Raw genomic sequence first — 20,003 nt, forward strand, 5'->3', positions numbered from 1 at the left:
TAAAACTAACCATGCCTTCAAAACCAACACGATACAAATTTTTGGCACCATTATCCCATATAACGTATGCTGCTGATCGTGGGCTAGCAGCTGACCAATCTTGAACTTCGTTGACTTTACCTCTTCGCCCATTTCCACCATCTTGATCTTCCCATTGCCAATCAACACCTCGCACAACCCTCGCACCAGGAAATATACCACGAATTGCAATCTAATATTATATGTAAAAATATAAATTACATATCAAATATAATAATGATAATTCTATAACACTAATCTATGACTATGACTATACCTTTTTACTTTTACGCCTTGGTTCTAATAAGACTCTTTCACTTCCAGGAGTTGCTATACGATAAAATCTATGTCTCAGGTGATGTTTATCACCATGATAACAAATAGAGCAGAGATCGTAATTTCCACACTCTGCACATTTCCAACGAATTCCAAAAATTGGTTGTTGTCTACATGTATCGCACATTGTTCCATCATGCTTTACACCCGTTGGAGCTGAATCCAAAATTCGAAGATCAAATGCTCCAGAACAACGATAATTAGCTGCAGTACCATTATCCCAAACAACAACAACTTCTTCTGGAGATTCAAAATTTCTAACAGTCCCCACATGACCCTCTCCTCCATCCTATCAATTAAAAAATTAATTTTTATAAAATAATGAAGTATTTTTTTGAAAATATACGAATGAAGCTTTCAAGATTTATCACTAAAGTAAGAGCAAAATACATAAAAGTTTATTTTTAGTCTTCGAAGTACATAAAAATTAATTCGAAAAAAAAAAATAATGTATACAATGCAGAAGAAATCGGAGATAGAAATTAAATATGCAATATAACATACATTTAGAATATATATTATATTTTAATAAGATAATAGAACTCATATTTATACTACGAAATCATCAAATATAACCAGTTCCTCGGAAAGTATTAAATTAAATACGTATCAACTACACGTTAACCTTAAATACACATATATAATTTCAAACATTATACAAGTATGAAATTGCACAATGTCCCAAAAAGATTAATAAAAGTTATAAACTGAATTATTCGAAATGTATTTTCGGTAAATAAAATACAGTAATTTATAATAAAATACAGAAAAATTAAACTTAACTGTGTCAACCTTTTTACTAACCTGTTTACCCCATTTCCATTCGGGTCCACGGATGACCCGAGCTCCGACACCTTCCATCATAAATCGCGTTGTACGAGTACCGGTACTCGCACCAGCCTCCATAATTCATTAACGACGAATTTTCTACTAATAACACGAAAAAATTAAAGAACACGAATCTACTATCACGCACCAACACTGAAAAATACCGCCATCTTAAACTAATGTCAAAACATGTTATACCAACATTCAATAGCTCAAATTTTAAGTTTGTATACATATTACATATAGAAAATGTAGACCCTCTAAGTACACTTAGACTCGATTACTTTATAATTTTACATTACTTTTTATTTTTTACTTACACAGTTTCTATTGAATAAAAAATCTAGGGATCTTTATTTATACTACACTGCATGTCATTGGTAAGTCATTCACACTAGCGAATTGTAGGCGCTGGCCTACATATATGGACACAGGGTTGCTCAGAATGATTACACGTGGTTTTGCGGACGAGTGCTTTATTGGACTGTCCCTTAGCTTGCTCGGGGAAGAACTCCCGATTCTTTCTTGTCTCTCGAGGCCCAGGGAGTACCTAGGGACAAATTCCCTATAGCATCCCGGCCTCTCTTAATGGTTGGCATCGGCGCCACTCGCGCCATCTGCGGGAGTAACTAGGGAGTTACTAATGCTCCCTACAGAATGATTCACTCAGTCCCAACTCTGCAGAGTAGGTATAGTGGAGTATGGAGCAGTTTTTCTACGCTTGCGCGGAACAGAAACGTAGGAAATAGCCCGTCTCAAAAATAATTTCTATCTATACTCGGGTCAACAAGACGAATCAGTGAAAAAAAGCAAAGTGTGCGTGTGATATCCACGGCTGCAGTCATTGGCTGCCAAAGGACACTTGCGAGTCACATTCCGGGACACTTGTTTACGTTTGCTGACTCATCTCATTGGCCCGAGTATATTTCTATTTCGAAATATTTATAATACGTATTTTGTCAGAAGTATGTATTGTAGCATCAGAACAGAAAATGTTTATTTAATTAATTTTTATGTTGTTTTATGATATTCTTTGATCCATTTTTTAATAAAATAACGATGATACTTTCGTGTTAAAATAACACTATACGGATCATTTTCATCACTGCTCCGTAAGTCAAGGTGGTGGGCACCTTCTGGAATGATTATTGCTACTGCTGACGACGATAAGTTACGTAATATTCCACCACCAGTCCATGGGTCCAATAAACCATTACTAAATACATACAGTAATTATATAAATGAGAAAAATTATATTAATTGATTTCAGTTCTATTATGAATATTATGCTAAGACTATTTTATAATTACTAATGTAATTGATTATTTTTAATAAACAAACTGGCTTTAAGACAAAAGTCACAGAACTTATTAGTACATGTAAAGTCTTAAATAACTATAATTTTCTACTTCCAATAGAACAATAATACCAATTACTAGTACATACCTAAAAACAATATTTGTCACAGTTGATAAATCTTTACACCCATATTGTTCACATACTAAATTTGGTTGTGGTTTTACAGAGTATTTTTTCATACATTCTTTTGCATATTCATCAAAGTTCCATGAATCAGGTTCATACATATCATTTTTCCCATCAGTACACATTGGCATCACCATTTCTGTACAAGCTTGATAATACCACCCTGAAGCATCTAAATCTGGTGTAGAATTATTTAAAGCTAAACATTTTGTTTCGCCAGTGTAATTAGTAAATACATTAGTAGCATTATGTATTGCAATCAACAACTCTGTGTCCGTTAATGATTCGTTCGTTAAGTATTTACATGCAGCCTGTAACGAAAATAAAAAATAAATATAATCAAACATTTTGTAAAAAATGTTATAATAAATTTGTGTGCAATCTTTTGTAGATTGTATACCTACATTAACAGGATTGGCAGGTAATGGTGCTAAGAAATCAGCTTTATATGGATAGTTCATCATAGCAAGGTTTCCATAAATGTCTTGTAAATAAGATTTTAGTTCTTTAATATCAGTAGCATTCTTTAACGGTTGACATAATTTCCAATTATTCGACAACCACTCTTTTCCTTTGTCTGTTAAAATAAAATAATAGTATCATTATAAGAAACATATGTTAAAAATCTCTAACATGTATGTTCAATAAGGAAAAGTAGAATAATTTTTTACCATTTGAGGTTATATTGGTAATAACATTCCATGATTTGCGAATAAGTTTTGGACAATTTGGATGTGCTTTCCTAAAATCTGATGTAACTATCCGTGAAAAAGATTCACATTCTACAATTCCAGGAAATTGAAGAATTGGAGCTGAAGCTGCTATTGCTCTGAAATGAATATATAATATAATATCATATAAATATATGAATTATCCGACCTTATCTCTAAATTATAGCTGCTGTGCTAATAATTTTTGTAAGGAATTGAGTTTAACTAATTAATTATTGTGACAACGTCAACATATTTTGTGAGCAGTATTTCAGCATGTGAAAATTTTACGAACAATTCTTGTAAAGATATTTGAGATAATTAAACACAAAAATAACTATTACTGAGAAATAAAGTTAACTACATCATATGTTTATATGAAAATTTTTTTGTTTTCTAGTGTTTAACCCGTTATTAAAATACGTCCCACAAATAATTAAACATCCTATTTGATGAATTGTCGTGTTATATATTATTTTCAACTTTATCTATTCCACTTATTTACCCTTGTACAATATGAGGATATTTCATACGAATCCATGCACTGAGCATACCGCCGTATGAACCACCAAAAACTATAACAGGACTCTGCTTATTTTCTGATTTGGACCTCAAATACTGAATAAGATCAATGTAATCTGCAAGAGCTTGTTGAGATGTTAGGTATCCCAAATGATGCGAACCATTGTAAGACTGATTGCCGTATGGCATAGATTCTCCATAATAACGATGCTCAGCAAAAACTAATAATGCTCCAAATTTTGGAGCTATCTCCCACATAAATCCCTATAAAATATGACAATTAATAAGAAATCTAGAATACAGGAAAACTCTAAGAATATAAAAGATATAGAAATAAGAATGAACCAAATATAATGAAATGCATAATCATAATAGTATAAAGAAAAATTATATTATATTTTACTTATTATAATTATATACTTACTGTATTTTGGGCAAAGGTTTCAATGTTTCCTTCATTTCCAGTATAAAAAAAAATAGGTGCATTCTTTTCTGTTTGCCAAGTTCCATTTAAAAGATATCTTAGTTTAAATCTGTCTGGCACTGAAAAGCTAAAATGATCCACCTGTAATAAAAATCTAGATTTGAACTTGAAAATATGAAAATGTATTAAATAAACTAACACTCTAAATTAAACTTCATTAAAGTTTAGCGAACGACCAAATTATAAATTTAACAATAGAAATTGTCACAAAAACATACTGGCATATCGATTGTGTGAATTTGATATTTGTACTTCACATTATCCGCTTCATTTTGATTGCGCAGTTGCTTTTGGAAACTGCCATGAAATTTAGTGGGGAAAACATATTGCGTGGTAGGCTGCCACGATAAAATAAATATTAAAAACAAGGTATTCTGGAACCACATTGTGATCTGTTCTCAGTGAGATTCAGATCCTAGCTCGAATCAACTCTGAGAACCAATACTGGACTTCTGAAATCATAAACTGTGCAGTTATAATATAATTTACTTAATAATAATGTAGAATTATTATATTGATTTTGAACTATATTTTTTCACAAAGAACGTCATCAATTTTTATTCGCTTTGTATTTTATTAGGCCACAGCACCTAATTGTTTCGCTTCTGTTACAAGTCACGTAGTTTTGTTTACAATAGTTTGCATAAGTACAGTAGTGCCCACTTAAATGACCACACTCAGAACCGGCCGCGATCATTTATGTAAGCTTCTCAGAATTCAATGGAGGTAAAGAAAAAGGAATAGTGCGAATAAGATACAATTAGCTGGCACCCGAAACCACATATACAATGTATCGATAAAGACTCGTCAAGTTACGCTCGACGCGCTCGATGTCGAAGCCGTTTGGCTTCTAACACTTGGTGGGGATAACCGCGGACATTTAAGTGGGCAAAAATGCAGGTTGCTTATGGGGGCACTACTGTAATTAGACTATGGAATCGATTGACGTACCTACTTTATCATTGTAAAACATTAAAGCGTAATCTAGGTGTTTTTTAATTTTATACTTAATTTATTTTATATTTTTCGTATATGGAACATATAAATATACAAAGGAAGCAATTATTTCTTTCATTTCTTACATTGAATTTAACTGTTAGCAACAATGGCTTTAAATCTAATTAGACGTCATTTTTTAACGAGTACAACAAAGACACGTAAGAAACTTTTCTACTATTTTTACCGAGCATTGTATTTTATTAAAAGTGTTGTTTTTCCCAGCAGTGCAATATTGTAAAATGAATTATAGTATGCTAAAAATATCAGTACCAAAAGAGTTTATTTATGTGGTAGAAATGAATAGACCACAAAAACTTAATGCTATAAATGATACTATGTGGAAGTATGTATTTATATTAAACTGTGATTAATAAATATTATTTAAAATATTTAATATTATTTATTTAATGGCTATGCAGAGAATTCAAAAATTGTTTTGACGAATTAGCAACGAATCCAGAGTGCAGAGTCATAATTCTTGCAGGAGCTGGTAAAGCATTTTGCGCAGGTACATCATTATTTTTAAAATGAATTGAAAATAGAGCCTGAACATAAGTTGAACATCCATGTAAATCAACTATATCACAATGTTGTTTGTACGATTAATTCTTATTCGCAATATCTCTGTATTCCAAATTACTCCTATAGATAACAAGGTAGTATATATAATTTATATTTGTGATTGATGCTGTAATGGAAATTTACCATTATTTAATGAACGTTTTATTCAATAAATAAATAATTCAAAAATAAAGTACAATAAATTTTGTAGGTATTGACATTAGCAATCTAATGCAATTAGGAACTGAAGTAGCTAAACACGAAGACATTGCACGAAGATGTAAAGTTTTAGAACTATATATAAAAGGATATCAAAATAGCTTTAATGCTATAGAAGAGGTCACTTATTAATTATAATTTTAATATTTATAATTCTGAGTTTATTCAAATTATATTTCAGTTTTCATAAAATTATCCTTTAGTGTCCAAAACCTGTGATCGCAGCTATACATGGTGCATGTATCGGAGCCGGTTTAGATATGATATCAGCAGCAGATATTCGATATTGTTCCTCAGATGCATGGTTCCAGATCAAAGAAGTTGATGTGGGTATGGCTGCTGATGTGGGTACATTGCAAAGATTTCCAAAAATTATAGGTTCCGACAGCTTAGTCAGAGAACTTGTGTATACCGGAAGGAAATTTACTGCTTCCGAGGCATTGCAGTATGGTTTTGTTAGTCAGTTATTTGATAATCAAGAAAGGTAGAAAAGTTTCTCATATTTTATGCAAATAATATGTAGCAGTACTTTTAACAAATTTTACTTTAATCTTTAGGTATAATTTACCAAATTAAAAATTCTTTCTATTTCTTTTAGCTTACTGACAGGTACAATGAAACTTGCAGAAGAGATAGCAAGTAAAAGTCCAGTTGCAGTACAAGGTGCAAAATTAAATTTAATTTACTCGAGAGATCATTCTGTCCAAGAGGGTCTTAATCATATTGTAAGCACCAATATTATTCCACCTATAATAATATAATTATTGTTATATAAGTATAAATACATTTTTTTTAATTACATTAATAGGCTATGTATAATCAAGCTATGTTACAAAGCGAGGACTTTCTAAATGCTTCCATGTCACAAGCTGCTAAATCTGAACCTCCAGTTTTTGCAAAATTATAAAACATAAATTTATATATTCAGTAGAACCTTGGTAATTCCAGAAAACGGGACTAAACATTTTTACAAGTATTAAGATTCGTGCAATAATGGAAATCAATGCAACGCAATGAGCAAGTTTGTATTTATTACGCTTTACTATATATAAATTTGTATGTACACACGCGCACAATATATATTCAGAGAATTTAAAAACTCTTATTTTTATACATTATATTGATTGTTAAAAGAATAATAAAAAAATATTTAAAATATTTCTAAAAACATATTGATACTAACAAATTTTCTTCGTTAACGGTATTTTCTTCACTGAACAGCATTACTTCGAATAATCACGAAATCATTCATATTTTTCAAGTAAGTTTAATGTCCTGAAAGCTCTGAAGAAGGCTTTCCAATCTACGTTTTTTCGGCATAGCTTCTAATAGAGCAATGTCCATTTTATCGACAATAGAATATACATTGATTTCATTAGGTATTTTCACCTATAAATGATATTTGAAAGTGTTCTATATGTAATATTCACTAATTTTAACACGTTAATTGTTCGCTGACCTACATGCGTTTTAAGACGATTTTGACTTAGAACTCCACCAAACAGAGAAAAAATACTGCTTGTACAATAATCTAACAAATTTTTTAAACTGTAATTTGTAGCTACTTTATAAAAGCAATAATGAATATATTAGTACTTAGAAAGGAGAGTAGAATATTTATTATGAAAATGTCATCGTCTTTTTGAATGTTCGAAATCGTATTCATGATTTCAGGTATGAGTAGTCAATGTATTAGTAATCGTTTCTGTAGTAAAGAAATAAAGGTTTGCATATATACTAAAAAAAAAGTATGCAATACGTACAATTAGCATATTAATGTAATGTTCGTAATTGATTTTTTTTGTTTGTGGATCACACGCAATGGCCATCATATCAGCTATTTCTTCTTCTGAAAATGGTTCTCCAATTTCCATCATTGCTTTTTCTAAAACATCGCGCATAATATATCCCCGATTTTCAGGATCTAATAATTGAAATGCTTTTAACAAATCCTCCGGTTCGGCTGGCTTAAATCTAGGCAAAAAATTAAAATCACAGTTTTAAATAAAATCATAAAAAAAAGTAAATATCTTAGTTATAATTTCTCAACCCTCCAACAGATGCGCTTTTTATAGCAAAACGAGCGCCTTTTTTTGTACTTCGTATACGCGACGTTGATGTTATGAAATTTTAATTTTTGGGTCGTATAAGTAGAAAAATCTTCAGACGAGGAATAGAAAAAAATCCGAAATCCGATCACAGGAAAAAAAATTTTTTAACGAAAGACTAAATCGCGTACAGTGCTCCGCTGACTTGAAGTCTCGCGGGACGACACAGGAGCAAGGGGAGTCGGACCGCCCATTTATCTATTTCGCTCCTTTGCTCTTAGGTAGTCCATATGTGTGTGTAACTGCCGCGACGAATAGCGAGCTAGAGATCAATGTGTACGTGGGAATACGTGTATCCCTTCTACTTCTCCCGCATTCCTTCCACGAGGTTCAAGTCAACGGAGGACTGTACTCTGTTTACAGGGGCACGTCCGCTGGAGAGTTAATAAAATTGAAGTTTGCAAATATCTAACTTGCGTTCGTTTATAGCTTTGCACATATATTCTAGGAATCTGTTTAATGGTACACAATTGTTTGCTACATCTTCCACTTCAACTTGTATCTCTTGCAATTCTGCTTCGGTAATGACACATCCTAATGCTCTGATAATAGTTCCTAAATCACTAACATCTATTTCACCGACTTTTGCAGTATCAAACACATCGAATGCCTCGCAAAGCCTTTTCTCTAAAGGTGATGGTTCCAACGCAGACACTGTACAGAAAAAAATATAAATAAGCGCGAAAGTACGTAGTAAATATTTGTATAAAAATTTATAAATTTGAAATTGTAGAAAAAATGTTATAAAAAGGAACAATCAATCAATATATTTACTCTGTCCCGCAGTATCGCTTTACATTGACTCAATCGTATTAGCTACTTTTAAGTAAATCCGTAGAATTTACATTACACTCATGCTAACTGACTGGTTATATCCGGTTTGTAATTGTTTGATCAATATAGTTTAAAGTAAGAATGTACGTTTCGATACGCACGTATAAAATTTATTTTTTCTTTACAGTAATAACGCTTAGTTATGATATTAATATTAATAATTCGCAATGTTCCATATATGCACGTAAAATTTTAATACATACGTAGAGTTTCACGTCTCGTTAATCGTCTCGAAAGAATACTTGATGCTCGAACGGATTCGTACATTGATACCGAATGCATGGCAAAATCAATTTTAACGTATATTTCCTTTATTATGCGATGGTCTCTAGACAACTTGATAAAAGTTTATATATTTCAGTCTTTATAAAAATTTATTTTTTAAATGAATGTTATGTATGTTACTACAATATAAAATAACTTGTGAATTTAGCAAATTAAAGAATCGACAATAGATTTTTTATTTGTACAAAATTCATTCTAATTAACATACATATATATCTACACTGTTCAGATTGATTTGTATTCACACTTCAGGTTTTCTCATTTGATGAAAAAATACTAAAACGCATTAGATTTATGATTACATGTAAATAATACGAGCATGAGAAGTTATTTTTATTTAAAATAGAAGAAATATTCTCTTGATGACACGTTTCGATATTTAGGAAATAGTATTTAAAAAAAGAAATATTTCTTCTGTATGGAATGGTGGAAAGGCACGATTTTAAAAATGAGCTGTTTGTCGATCTATCTCGGTAAGGTCTTCTATTATTTCTTGCACACGCGTTCCAATCTTTTTGGCCACATCTATTTTTTCATTGTTGGGTAAATAGAGATAGCGCCAAACTAGATCACCATCAATAATACCCCTTGCAGGATTTCCTTGAGTTCGAACATAGCTTTTGTAAGTACTGAAAAAAGCAAAATAATTGCAGAGAATATTTGTAACGTTGATCATAATATATAATTATTTTAGTCGAGATAATTACCGATAAGCTTTGGGGTTCAATCCAGCAATGTGACAAATATGTGTTACCAAAACATTTTGTAACATGAGTAATCTTCGGTATGTTTTTTCTGGTACAGGTAAAATATAACCAAGACTGCCATCCAAAGTTGCTAATACAAAATACAATTAACGTAAATTTACTTACAAATTTCACCGAGTTCGTGTTTACATTTTTCGTTACTTTTTAAATTCTGCTTACCATACATAGTAACGTGTCTTTTATCCGCACCAGAAAAGTATTTCTTATCATTTGCCGGATCTGAAAGTTTGCTTTTTATACGGAAGAACGTATTTATTTTCTGACCTAAATGGAAATCAGCTTTTCTAATTAATTTTTGTCCTCCAAGACTTTCTCTCGATTCCGGTTGATACATAAATAAAGCTACATTGCTTTCACCATCGGCCACAAGAAATCCTAAATTAGTATTATCGATTAAGTATTCAATAGTATATACTTCTGCCGGTCTAAAATCCTAAAAAGGTGTATTTTTATTTTTACTTTTCTACGGTAAGAACGTGCAGTTACAACTGAACTTAAACTTACTCTACTGACGAGAGATAACGTTCTATACTCTTCTTGAAATCTTAATAAACTAATCGATTTATATACATCGGCTATTAAAATTAAGCTTTTGATGCTTAACATTTGGTGAATGTAAATTTGTGTATCTATAAAAGCAACCCCAACAAGGTCATTATCCTTTAATTGCCAAATATATATTTTTTGTCCAACGGCTGAGACTAGAAATCCTGATACTTGTGTGATAGCAGTTATTGGACCTTTTTGTTCTTTTGCATAAATCTGTTTGAATCTATTTTTCGTTAATGGCTGACCAGGTTCAGGTACAACTTCAATTATATCAAATATAAGTATCTACAAAATAATGTCAAAATTAAAATTGTAGTCGTATTAACATATACAGTAAAAGTTCGTTAGGAACGCACGGGTAGGGATCGGAGAATAAGTTATAACGTAGGATAAACACAATTCCGTGCGATTATTTTCATTCCTAACATTTCTAACGTGTAGTCGATAATGCGTTTTTAACGATTTTATACTGTACTCATTGTAAATTCGAAAGTAAGACGTACCCTTCCTCTGCTTGTAATATCTTCACCATAGTTATAATTTGTTCCTACTACTATGTATCCCTTCAAACCAGATCGAGTTCCTTCATAAGCCAAGGAAACATTTTTTAGACAAGTTGCATGTTCCCATTGATCAAGTTCAATTTTAGTATTGGGTATAGTTTCCCAAGAAACAGGTGAGAACAACACTATCGAAAATTGTTCTTGCGAAGGGTAAATAAATCTTTCTGATCGTTCTTCTTCGGTAAATTCCTTAAAGTAAAAGGAAGAAGAAAATTGTAGCAACAAAAGTGTTGCTATTACTTTAAAAATAGTACTATTATTTCTTAAGTTCGTACCTTATCTTCACCATTGAATCTATAATAACTTTTAAGTGGTTCGGCTATACTCGTTATAACACAGTAAGTTTTACTTTCAAGATGATATGTGACAAAATGTGGCGTACATCTCAGTGGCACTTTTCTAACAGGCCACGGTGCATCGTACGATAAATGAGTTGGTAAAACACATATCCTTAATTCTTCCTAGAAATTAAATCATTAAAGTACATATTTAGTTTCCAATTTGATTTTAATAATAACAATAATAATACCTTTCTATTGAAATAGAGAAAACCTTGTGGACAATTTATATTATTAAAAGGCGCGAAGGATGTAACAGGACCGTCGATACCCATTGGGTGAGTACGTAATTCGCCACGTCCTGTGAGAAATATCCAATGAGGATAATCACTGCAGATAAATACACCATTATACCCAGCAATATTACTGAAGTAACGCATCATACAATGTCGAGTCTCATTCATTGTAGGCATATCTTCATCTTTCGGTGTTAGCCTATAAAATAAAATGCCAATTTATAACTTGCTAAAAATAAAAATATTGAGATTTAAGAAAAAGAATTCTATACTTTAATTGTCCTGGTATTATGCCGTGATCTAATTTCTTAAATCGTAATTTTAAGTGGCCCTTTGGATATCTATACGCTTGATAAATTTGAAGTTCCGAGTCTAGTCTTACTAAAAGCATTGGTCTATTTCCGTGATGACCTAATGCTACTATTAAAATTTCACGCACCTGTAACAGTACATTTTCATAAAAAATATATATTTATTATTATAACTAATATTAAAGTTATTCAAATATTATAGCACATTCAAAGAAGCATAGTTTATTTATTAAAAGTCTGGACCTTTTATTTACCTGCATTTCAGGATTGGGAATTTCGTTAACAGTTGCTGTTTGCAACGTTGTAGATTCCATGCTATCGTGTAATACATATTGACCATATCCAAAATTACGAATAAGGTAAGATAAGCGTAAATCAGGAAGAGAATAAATTTCTAACGTTCCGCTATCTCTGTATACTAATAACCAATATGTTGGCTTTATCTCTTGCAAATGCTTTTGCCACCTGTTAAAAATATTTAATCATTATACAATTTTATCTATTTTTTTATAAAGAAAAAAAAAAAAGATAATTGTATTACTTTAAATATTTAAATTATACATAGAATAAATTGTAAATGTAAAAAATTACCAAGGAGCTTTTTTCGATGATCCCTCAGATACTTTAGTAAGCGATGGTGCAGGCATTTGAAAGGCTGGTGCATCACCATAGAGAAGATCATCTTCGTTGTCGATATTGGCAACTACCGGTGGTTCCTCTATATTATGTTCTTCTTCAGGTACTTCGTCTTCTACGTTTTCAGGTAATTGTGTTGTAAATATTCCACTAACATCTCTGTAAGCGCATAATGCTTCTATTTGAGGTCGCTAAAATTTAAGTTCGGTAAATTTAAATTAGAAATAACAAGTAGTAAATGTTTTAATAAAATTATTAATTTACAAATAATAGATTAGCTGCTTGGGCGTGTAATTTTGCAGTTCCACGCCCTTCTCTAAGAGTCAATAACATAACTTGTCCATCTTCCGAAAGTAACGTTACATAAGGATCTGCACAACTTGCGTGTACAATTGGACATCCAAGATCTATAGGCATATGTTGGATCTATAATTGTAACACATAAAGCTATATAAGATTTTTGCATAAATATGCGCACAAGTAGTCATTTATCGTATCAGTATTAGAGGTACCTGCTCAATTCCTTGTAAAAGACGTACACCCATTTGAGTAACTTGTACTATATACCTATTTGCACCAAGATTTCCAGCAAATACTGTGCTTCCCTGCGTACTGAATCCACTTTGATCTACTTCATTAATTTCTTGACCAGTTTGTAATATCTAGACACATTACAATGTTAAATAATACATATTATACTTACAAGAAACATAAGTGAAGAGTTCTTCTATTCGATTTTGATGAAACATTTGTAGAGCAACCAAAAATAATAAGTACGTATTCTTTAGCGGCGACAACTTAAGTTAAACATAATTTAGTAATTTATATCACATTGTATCTCTTCAATTAGAGTTATCATTGCTAAAAAAATACGTATCCCTTATCTTTCACCACTTTATAAACCTACAAAGATGTTTCTTCTTAGAAACAATAACATTAGATAAATATAAAATGCACAATACCATTGTTGAATCTTCTTGGCTTAAAATCAAAAAAGCATGGGATCCTTCTGCTTCAGGCCTCACTTGTTCGTCAATATTTAATGTACCAATAACTGTCCACATGTCTTCACACCCTGGTAACTCGAATGTAGTTACAACCTGTTTCATAAAAAAATATTTTTATTAGATGATTGTGAGTAATTGCAAAATTTCTAATTCGAAATTAAAATGTGAAACAATCACCTGGGGTCGAATTGCACATTGAAGGACACAAAGTGCACCATTTTTACCATATCCTGAAGTTGTGACAAGTTCGACATCAGGGTCGTGACTGTGTGAAAATTCTTCAGATAAAAAAGCTGGTTCACCCATAGATATATTCCCGCATGGTCCAATATTTAGTAAACTATCACACACCTGTAAAAGTTTAATCGAATAACGAAATCAATTTTTATTTTTATTGCAATGCATTTTTTTATGTAAATACCTCAAATATGTATGATGTGATCTGGATGGAAGTGTGCGTTTCACTTCCATACACTTCTAGTTCTTCTGGATCTTTTATGTCCAATACATCAGATGCCATCCAATCTCCTATAAAATCTTGTTTTATTTTTTTTGCGGGAGTTTCTTCAGTTTCATCTTCTTCGATTGTTATTTCGTTTTCATACGTATTTTGTAAATTTTCTGATTCTTTTTCAATAAATCTTAATAAAAGTGAATTACCAAGACGTGATCCCAAAAAGAGGTAATTATCTTCACACATACACACCTACAAATTAAATTTTACATCTATAAGCATAAATTAATTGTTCTCGGGTTCGTGGCTTCCGGATGGATGTCAGCATTTATCTTCAGCAATTTGCAATTTGCATCTTCAGAACTGGAAGCTCTGGTTTGAGGTCTCCTGATTTTCGGAAGTCCTTATTAGCTGTGGGTATTCGTTCGGAACGATGCATCAGCCAATCAGCGGAATTTTAATAGATCAGCTGATCTATTTCTATTTCTTCTGAAAAACAGGAGGCCTCAAACCAGAGCCTCCAGCTCTAAAGCAAATTGCTGAAGATAGACGTGGCAGCCATCCGAAAGCCATGAATTCGAGTATAAACTCAAGCCGCGAAAGCCTTAAATCTCATATATGTATAAATCAAATAAAATTTATTTTTTATATACTTACACATGAAGTTAAAACACTTGCTGCAGCTTTGTCAAAATGAAATCCTCTCACTGAACGCATGCTATCGGCAAACAAAGATAATACATATAATTCTCCACTCTTTAAAGAAATTACTAATCGATCTGATGATATAAATGCAACTTGAGAACCTTCTAGACTTATTTTTACTCCTTCTTGCGGTTCTGTAATTACAAAACTTATGAACGAATTTAAATATGTTAATATCTAAGTAATATGTATCATGTTTCTGGATAATGCATATATTAAACATATTATTTAATACTAACTTAATGGAAAATTTGTACTGGTTTCTGCTAAGTTATTTAAAGAAACACCATAAGGTGGTATGCTTTGATTTAAGTAAATGAGAGAATTAACTGCCATAATTAAAGTTCCACCAAGTGGTTTCTTTACTGGTACTGCTTGATAACAGTCGAATGGTAAATTTGATACAGACCAAATTATGGGATGTACCCTCTGTTGAATGTTTAATGATATTGCAACCATTGCACAAGTATCTTGTCTAACTGCAATACGCCTACAATTTTATATTATATTAGTTACATGTTGATACCTCTCAATGGAACAAACTACATTAGAAAACATACAACTTACCCTGAAAATGTCCTCACTGGTTCATACAATATTAATAATGTTGGTTCATAATAACCATGTAAAAATTGTAAATCTATTATATTGTCCATTTTTTCCTCTAAACATTTTAAGACTATCATATATGATGACAATATGGGAGTTTTATTAGATGTTGCTTTTGAATTATCTAATAGATCTCCATCATCAAGACTTGGATCTTTTTTAAAAGGCAGTACAACTAGTTTTCGACCATATATTAACATTACTGCGCATCTTCCTTCAGGATCTACCCTAACAATAGGAATATGATGATGATTTGTCCATCCATCCTAAAGGAATAAATAAATGTATCATATTGTCTTTCTTACGTACTTCCTACGTCAAGAGACATCATACGTTTAAAAAATTCAACAATAGAGTTTTAACAAATAGAAAACTTATAATATATTTAAATAGAAACCTTAATGATGTATCTAGTATTAAGAATCAAATTACTTTTTAAATTACAAACTTTACCAAAGTATCTATAGTAATATCTGGATTAACTACATTGAGATTAGCAAGAGTGTATTACCCTTATTTCTTCCTCTTCAAAATAATGTAATGATACTGTTCTGAGATCATGTGTATCTTGATCATATTCTACGACAGATAATTTTGCATCACGAAAGCTTAATAGGAGAGAATCTCTTTGAGACCCAACAAGAGCCACAGCTTGCATCGACATTACGTTTCCATGTAAAGTGTATTGAGATAAGCATTCCAATTTCATTTTTGGTGGGCGTGATTCTGAATCAAGAAAAATGTTGACAAATTTGTTTATTAAAAAGTACATTTTAAGACTTCATTTTTAATTTACACTAAATTATTAAAGACAATAATATTGTGTAATGTAAAAAAATATACGAAATGTGATGTTATGTTTAACCAAAAGCACGCTAAAAAGGAATATTTGTAATATAGAACTAATAAATTCTGACACTGGTGTGTCGTTTAAGGATTAATAAATAGCAGATAAACAACCTACGTACCTGTATACTTTTCTCTCTTTGTTATATCCACATCAGGTATTAAACAAAATACTCTGATAATATTTGCACCGGCCACTACAAGACATTTTTCCGAACGATTAAAGAAATAACATGTAATTGCATGTTCGACTCCCGTAGCGGGATGAGTACTTTTACATATCGAATACATTGTGAATTGTACTCTTAATTGTTATAAATCACAGTCATATTCCGTAAAGGTTAGTATACACAGAAAATTCTGTACTCTGTACAATTCTTATTTGAAGTTTGTTGTTCTATACGCCATGTGATATAATATACCAATATCAAAATTAAAAATACACTATACCCAATTCTTAAGCAGTACTGTATAGTAATACCACAGCCGACTCTACTAGAGTCGGCTGTGGTAATACATCATCCCTAAATCATTTGTTGCAAATTAACGATAAATTGTTTAATTGTTATGTCGAAAACAATTATATTTTAATTTTCTTTAAATTCTGTACTAATATTATTTATACACGAAAACGTAGAATTTAAATAATATTAATAAATGATTATATGTATCTTTTTTGTATGTACATATTTCTTTTCACATTAATGACACATAATTCTTTTCTCTTGATTTATTTCATATAGTGGGTCTTTGTTCTATAAGATTAATTAATAGTTCCAAATCCATTTCTTTAATGCGTTTGGCTTGAATTGTACCATATACATACAGGATGCCTCAGTAATCATAATACAACTGGGAAGTAATTTTTTTATTTTTTATATTTTTAATTTATTTTGTTCATCTTCCATTATTGAGAAAAAGAAATTAAATTAATAAGGGTAGCAATATTGTTTTTGTACTTAGGGGTTAACACACAGAAATGAACTTGTGTATATGTTCTATATATTTTATGAATTATGGTGTGCTTACTATAATGGTATTATTGGTATTGAGTATTAAGCAATTGAGTTGAGTAGTAGTAGTACAGTGGCAAGTGCCGCGAATGCATTGAACGATCGAGGAATGAAAGTTTAAAAATTACCTTTGTAAATACTGTGTACAGTGTAATATTTACTTAACATGTAATATTACGCATAGAATTCGTTCAGATAATTTATATTATTATTTGTAAGAAAAAGTTAAATACAAATAAAAGGTATTCCGTTGATTATAATAATTTAAATACACCTACGAAAAGTGCTCGATGTTATACATGATCTATTACTAAATATACAAAATTATGTCAAATACGATAACTGGAAAGAATTTGTTACGACCCACTGGATTGCAATGCAAAAATCTTCAAGAGTATTTAAAATCACGTCCAGCCGATGTATTGAACAAATTGTATCATAACCCGCCAATTTGTTTAGCTGTGTTTCGTGAATTGCCTGTTATAGCAAAACATTATGTTATGCGATTGTTGTTTGTTGAACAGCCAGTGCCTCAAGCAGTTATTGCTTCTTGGTGTTCTAAGCTTCATTTTGAAGAACATCAAAAGGTAGTTTCGATATTAAACGAATTAAATGTATGGAAAGAAGCATCTATACCAGGAGGATTACCTGGCTGGATTTTAAATACTACATTTAAAAAGAACTTGAAAATTGTTCTACTGGGAGGTGGAAAACCATGGACAATGTCGAATCAAATGGAAACTGATAATAAACCTAGAGACGTTACGTTTTTAGATTCATACGCATTAGAAAGATGGGAATGCGTTTTACATTATATGGTCGGTTCGCAGCAACAAGAAGGTATATCAGCTGATGCTGTTAGAATTCTTTTGCATGCTGGTTTAATGAAACGAGACGAAGCTGATGGAAGTCCAGTTATTACACAAGCTGGTTTTCAATTTTTGCTATTAGAAACTGCATCGCAGGTATTTAAATATGATTAACTATTGGTCCTTTGTATTATTTTACTGCTAGTTGTAACATAGTAATTGTACAAAACGAAGTAATTCTCCATTTGGAGGTTCCAAAAGCAGTCAACTCCATGCTGCAACCTTTGTTTCCATAAGCATGCATTTTTATTTGACTTTTGTTAATTAAAAAATTTATTCCAGGTGTGGTATTTTATTTTGCAATACTTGGATACAATAGAAGCAAGAGGACTTGATTTAGTCGAGTGCCTTACTTTTCTCTTTCAACTAAATTTTTCAACACTCGGTAAAGATTACAGTACAGAAGGAATGTCTGAAGGTTTATTAACATTTTTACAACATTTACGAGAATTTGGACTTGTTTATCAACGAAAACGTAAAGCTGGGCGGTAAAGTAGTATATGCTTTCAATAGAATATATCGAGTAATCTGATACCAATAAAACCAATATATTTTATATTTACTTTTAGATTTTATCCTACACGATTAGCATTAAATATTGCTACTGGACAAAACAAGCCACTATCTAGGGACCCAGAGAAAGAGGGTTATATCGTTGTTGAAACAAATTACAGAGTATATGCTTATACTAATTCAAATTTGCAAGTTGCCTTACTCGGTTTATTTTGTGAAATGTTATACAGGTATGATATAAAAATGTTTAAATATTTTACATCATTTCATAATTGTATTACAATATTTGCAAGAATGTTTGTTTCTAGGTTTCCAAATTTAGTTGTATCAATATTAACAAGAGATTCTGTACGTCAAGCTTTAAAGAGTGGAATTACTGCTGTGCAAATTGTAGGGTATGTCACATGAAGTAATTTTAAGTATAAAAGTATAAAAGAAAATAGTTAATTTGCATTTTGCTATATCAACAGTTATTTGCAGCAACATGCTCATAGTAAAATGATAGAGGTAGGTCCTCCGGTTTTACCTCCTACTATAGTAGATCAAATTAAATTATGGGAGAATGAGAGAAACAGATTTATATTTAGTGAAGGAGTTTTATATAGTCAGTTTCTTTCCCAAACTGACTTTGAAGTGCTTAGAGATCATGCGCTTTCTACTGGAGTATTAATTTGGCAAAGTGAAAGGTACGTTTTTCAAAATGAATATTTTTATTTTATTTTTTCCAAGACATAATAAATTTAAAAATGTATATAAACGTGTATACTATTTAATATTTTACTTATTTAGAAAACGAACTATGGTTGTTACAAAAGCGGGCCATGATGATGTAAAAAAGTTTTGGAAACGATATTCTAAAGGCTCCGGTTAGTGGAACGCGAATACCTAAGAAAAATATTGAAATATGATCACTAACAAATACTTTCTAGTACAATTTCGTCTTTAATATTACATTGTATTTTTTCAATTTTAAGATATGTAATATAAGTGATTATGAAATATAATGTTATAGATCAACAAGGCGTTATAGTTCGATTTAATGTTGCCGTCGCTAATAAATATACTTTTGTCGAAAGTAAAGTGAATTGTTAAAAAAATAAGTGTGTTGTAATGTATTTGGAAAGGAAAATAATTTTTTATTTTAATCATATAACTATAAATTTTTCCAACTTATACATGATAAATAAATTATGTTTCT

The 20,003-nt window shown here is 31.1% G+C and overlaps 6 protein-coding genes across 10 annotated transcripts in view; 2 read left to right on the top strand and 4 right to left on the bottom strand.

The window, feature by feature from the left end:
* LOC122400377 (E3 ubiquitin-protein ligase MIB1) overlaps nt 1-1,322 on the bottom strand; it is a 704,083-nt gene extending 702,761 nt beyond the window's left edge. For both annotated transcript variants that reach the window (XM_043401814.1, XM_043401813.1), the window contains exons 1-3: nt 1,159-1,322; nt 296-643; nt 11-211 (exon numbers count right to left, since the gene is read on the bottom strand). In XM_043401814.1, coding sequence (XP_043257749.1) covers nt 11-211; nt 296-643; nt 1,159-1,260 — 651 coding nt within the window. In that variant the 5' untranslated portion in view covers nt 1,261-1,322. The remainder of the gene's footprint in view (nt 1-10; nt 212-295; nt 644-1,158) is intronic.
* A 535-nt stretch (nt 1,323-1,857) lies between these two features.
* Nucleotides 1,858-5,162, bottom strand: LOC122400378 (lysosomal Pro-X carboxypeptidase). Its single transcript, XM_043401815.1, has 8 exons — nt 4,974-5,162; nt 4,602-4,835; nt 4,324-4,464; nt 3,883-4,163; nt 3,339-3,496; nt 3,072-3,244; nt 2,629-2,978; nt 1,858-2,398 (listed from the first exon to the last, which is right to left on the bottom strand). The coding sequence occupies exons 2-8, from the start codon at nt 4,767-4,769 to the stop codon at nt 2,194-2,196; spliced, it is 1,476 nt and encodes a 491-aa protein (XP_043257750.1). The 5' UTR covers nt 4,770-4,835; nt 4,974-5,162; the 3' UTR covers nt 1,858-2,193.
* A 170-nt stretch (nt 5,163-5,332) lies between these two features.
* Nucleotides 5,333-7,230, top strand: LOC122400379 (delta(3,5)-Delta(2,4)-dienoyl-CoA isomerase, mitochondrial). Of its 2 annotated transcripts, none has more exons than XM_043401817.1 (7): nt 5,333-5,540; nt 5,605-5,725; nt 5,802-5,890; nt 6,155-6,282; nt 6,366-6,646; nt 6,761-6,887; nt 6,971-7,230. In XM_043401817.1, the coding sequence occupies exons 1-7, from the start codon at nt 5,489-5,491 to the stop codon at nt 7,067-7,069; spliced, it is 897 nt and encodes a 298-aa protein (XP_043257752.1). In that variant the 5' UTR covers nt 5,333-5,488; the 3' UTR covers nt 7,070-7,230. The 2 variants fall into 2 exon arrangements, with proteins under 2 accessions (XP_043257752.1, XP_043257753.1); XM_043401818.1 differs by having other exon boundaries at nt 5,608-5,725.
* Nucleotides 7,231-7,419: 189 nt separating this feature from the next.
* Nucleotides 7,420-9,371, bottom strand: LOC122400321 (dynein regulatory complex protein 8-like). The gene is made up of 4 exons (XM_043401714.1): nt 9,347-9,371; nt 8,684-8,924; nt 7,926-8,136; nt 7,420-7,551 (listed from the first exon to the last, which is right to left on the bottom strand). Exons 1-4 carry the CDS (start codon nt 9,369-9,371, stop codon nt 7,420-7,422), a joined length of 609 nt encoding a protein of 202 aa, XP_043257649.1.
* A 435-nt stretch (nt 9,372-9,806) lies between these two features.
* Nucleotides 9,807-16,765, bottom strand: LOC122400331 (cleavage and polyadenylation specificity factor subunit 1). Of its 2 annotated transcripts, XM_043401729.1 has the most exons (20): nt 16,533-16,765; nt 16,076-16,290; nt 15,523-15,830; nt 15,195-15,445; nt 14,908-15,089; nt 14,218-14,502; nt 13,974-14,147; nt 13,752-13,889; nt 13,302-13,451; nt 13,054-13,215; nt 12,745-12,980; nt 12,408-12,618; nt 12,115-12,281; nt 11,798-12,041; nt 11,544-11,729; nt 11,209-11,457; nt 10,661-10,990; nt 10,316-10,589; nt 10,097-10,226; nt 9,807-10,018 (listed from the first exon to the last, which is right to left on the bottom strand). In XM_043401729.1, exons 1-20 carry the CDS (start codon nt 16,699-16,701, stop codon nt 9,832-9,834), a joined length of 4,248 nt encoding a protein of 1,415 aa, XP_043257664.1. In that variant the 5' UTR covers nt 16,702-16,765; the 3' UTR covers nt 9,807-9,831. The 2 variants fall into 2 exon arrangements, with proteins under 2 accessions (XP_043257664.1, XP_043257665.1); XM_043401730.1 differs by lacking the exons at nt 9,807-10,018; nt 10,097-10,226 and having other exon boundaries at nt 10,375-10,531.
* A 756-nt stretch (nt 16,766-17,521) lies between these two features.
* Nucleotides 17,522-19,851, top strand: LOC122400348 (general transcription factor IIH subunit 4). 2 transcript variants are annotated; one of them, XM_043401763.1, is made up of 6 exons: nt 17,522-18,388; nt 18,575-18,780; nt 18,862-19,035; nt 19,114-19,200; nt 19,276-19,491; nt 19,595-19,851. In XM_043401763.1, exons 1-6 carry the CDS (start codon nt 17,750-17,752, stop codon nt 19,674-19,676), a joined length of 1,404 nt encoding a protein of 467 aa, XP_043257698.1. In that variant the 5' UTR covers nt 17,522-17,749; the 3' UTR covers nt 19,677-19,851. The 2 variants fall into 2 exon arrangements, with proteins under 2 accessions (XP_043257698.1, XP_043257699.1); XM_043401764.1 differs by lacking the exon at nt 19,595-19,851 and having other exon boundaries at nt 19,286-19,442.
* Nucleotides 19,852-20,003: the final 152 nt, after the last annotated feature.

This window comes from Colletes gigas, unplaced genomic scaffold (genome assembly GCF_013123115.1).
Source record: "Colletes gigas isolate AHSC1104 unplaced genomic scaffold, ASM1312311v1 Colletes_gigas_Sc00017, whole genome shotgun sequence".
NCBI lineage: Eukaryota > Metazoa > Arthropoda > Insecta > Hymenoptera > Colletidae > Colletes > Colletes gigas.

Bases quoted from the DNA above. Each gene is read 5' to 3' on its own strand.
- LOC122400378 (XM_043401815.1), bottom strand. From the start codon at position 4,769: ATGTGGTTCCAGAATACCTTGTTTTTAATATTTATTTTATCGTGGCAG. The intron at 4,164-4,323 runs GTAAGTATATAA...CATATTTTATAG, and splicing joins AAACCTTTGCCCAAAATACA to GGATTTATGTGGGAGATAGC. The intron at 2,979-3,071 runs GTAGGTATACAA...TTTTCGTTACAG, and splicing joins TACCTGCCAATCCTGTTAAT to GCTGCATGTAAATACTTAAC.
- LOC122400379 (XM_043401817.1), top strand. From the start codon at position 5,489: ATGGCTTTAAATCTAATTAGACGTCATTTTTTAACGAGTACAACAAAG. The intron at 5,541-5,604 runs GTAAGAAACTTT...TGTTTTTCCCAG, and splicing joins AACGAGTACAACAAAGACAC to CAGTGCAATATTGTAAAATG. The intron at 5,726-5,801 runs GTATGTATTTAT...ATGGCTATGCAG, and splicing joins ATAAATGATACTATGTGGAA to AGAATTCAAAAATTGTTTTG.
- LOC122400321 (XM_043401714.1), bottom strand. From the start codon at position 9,371: ATGTACGAATCCGTTCGAGCATCAA. The intron at 8,137-8,683 runs GTTAGATATTTG...TTTTTTGCCTAG, and splicing joins AAAGCTATAAACGAACGCAA to ATTTAAGCCAGCCGAACCGG. The intron at 7,552-7,925 runs GTACGTATTGCA...TATCATTTATAG, and splicing joins ATTACATTAATATGCTAATT to GTGAAAATACCTAATGAAAT.
- LOC122400331 (XM_043401729.1), bottom strand. From the start codon at position 16,701: ATGTATTCGATATGTAAAAGTACTCATCCCGCTACGGGAGTCGAACAT. The intron at 12,619-12,744 runs GTAATTTTTTAC...TATTTTTAACAG, and splicing joins TCATCGAAAAAAGCTCCTTG to GTGGCAAAAGCATTTGCAAG. The intron at 10,590-10,660 runs GTAAGTTTAAGT...ACACCTTTTTAG, and splicing joins CGTTATCTCTCGTCAGTAGA to GATTTTAGACCGGCAGAAGT.
- LOC122400348 (XM_043401763.1), top strand. From the start codon at position 17,750: ATGTCAAATACGATAACTGGAAAGAATTTGTTACGACCCACTGGATTG. The intron at 18,781-18,861 runs GTAAAGTAGTAT...ATTTACTTTTAG, and splicing joins CGAAAACGTAAAGCTGGGCG to ATTTTATCCTACACGATTAG. The intron at 19,201-19,275 runs GTATGTCACATG...CTATATCAACAG, and splicing joins ACTGCTGTGCAAATTGTAGG to TTATTTGCAGCAACATGCTC.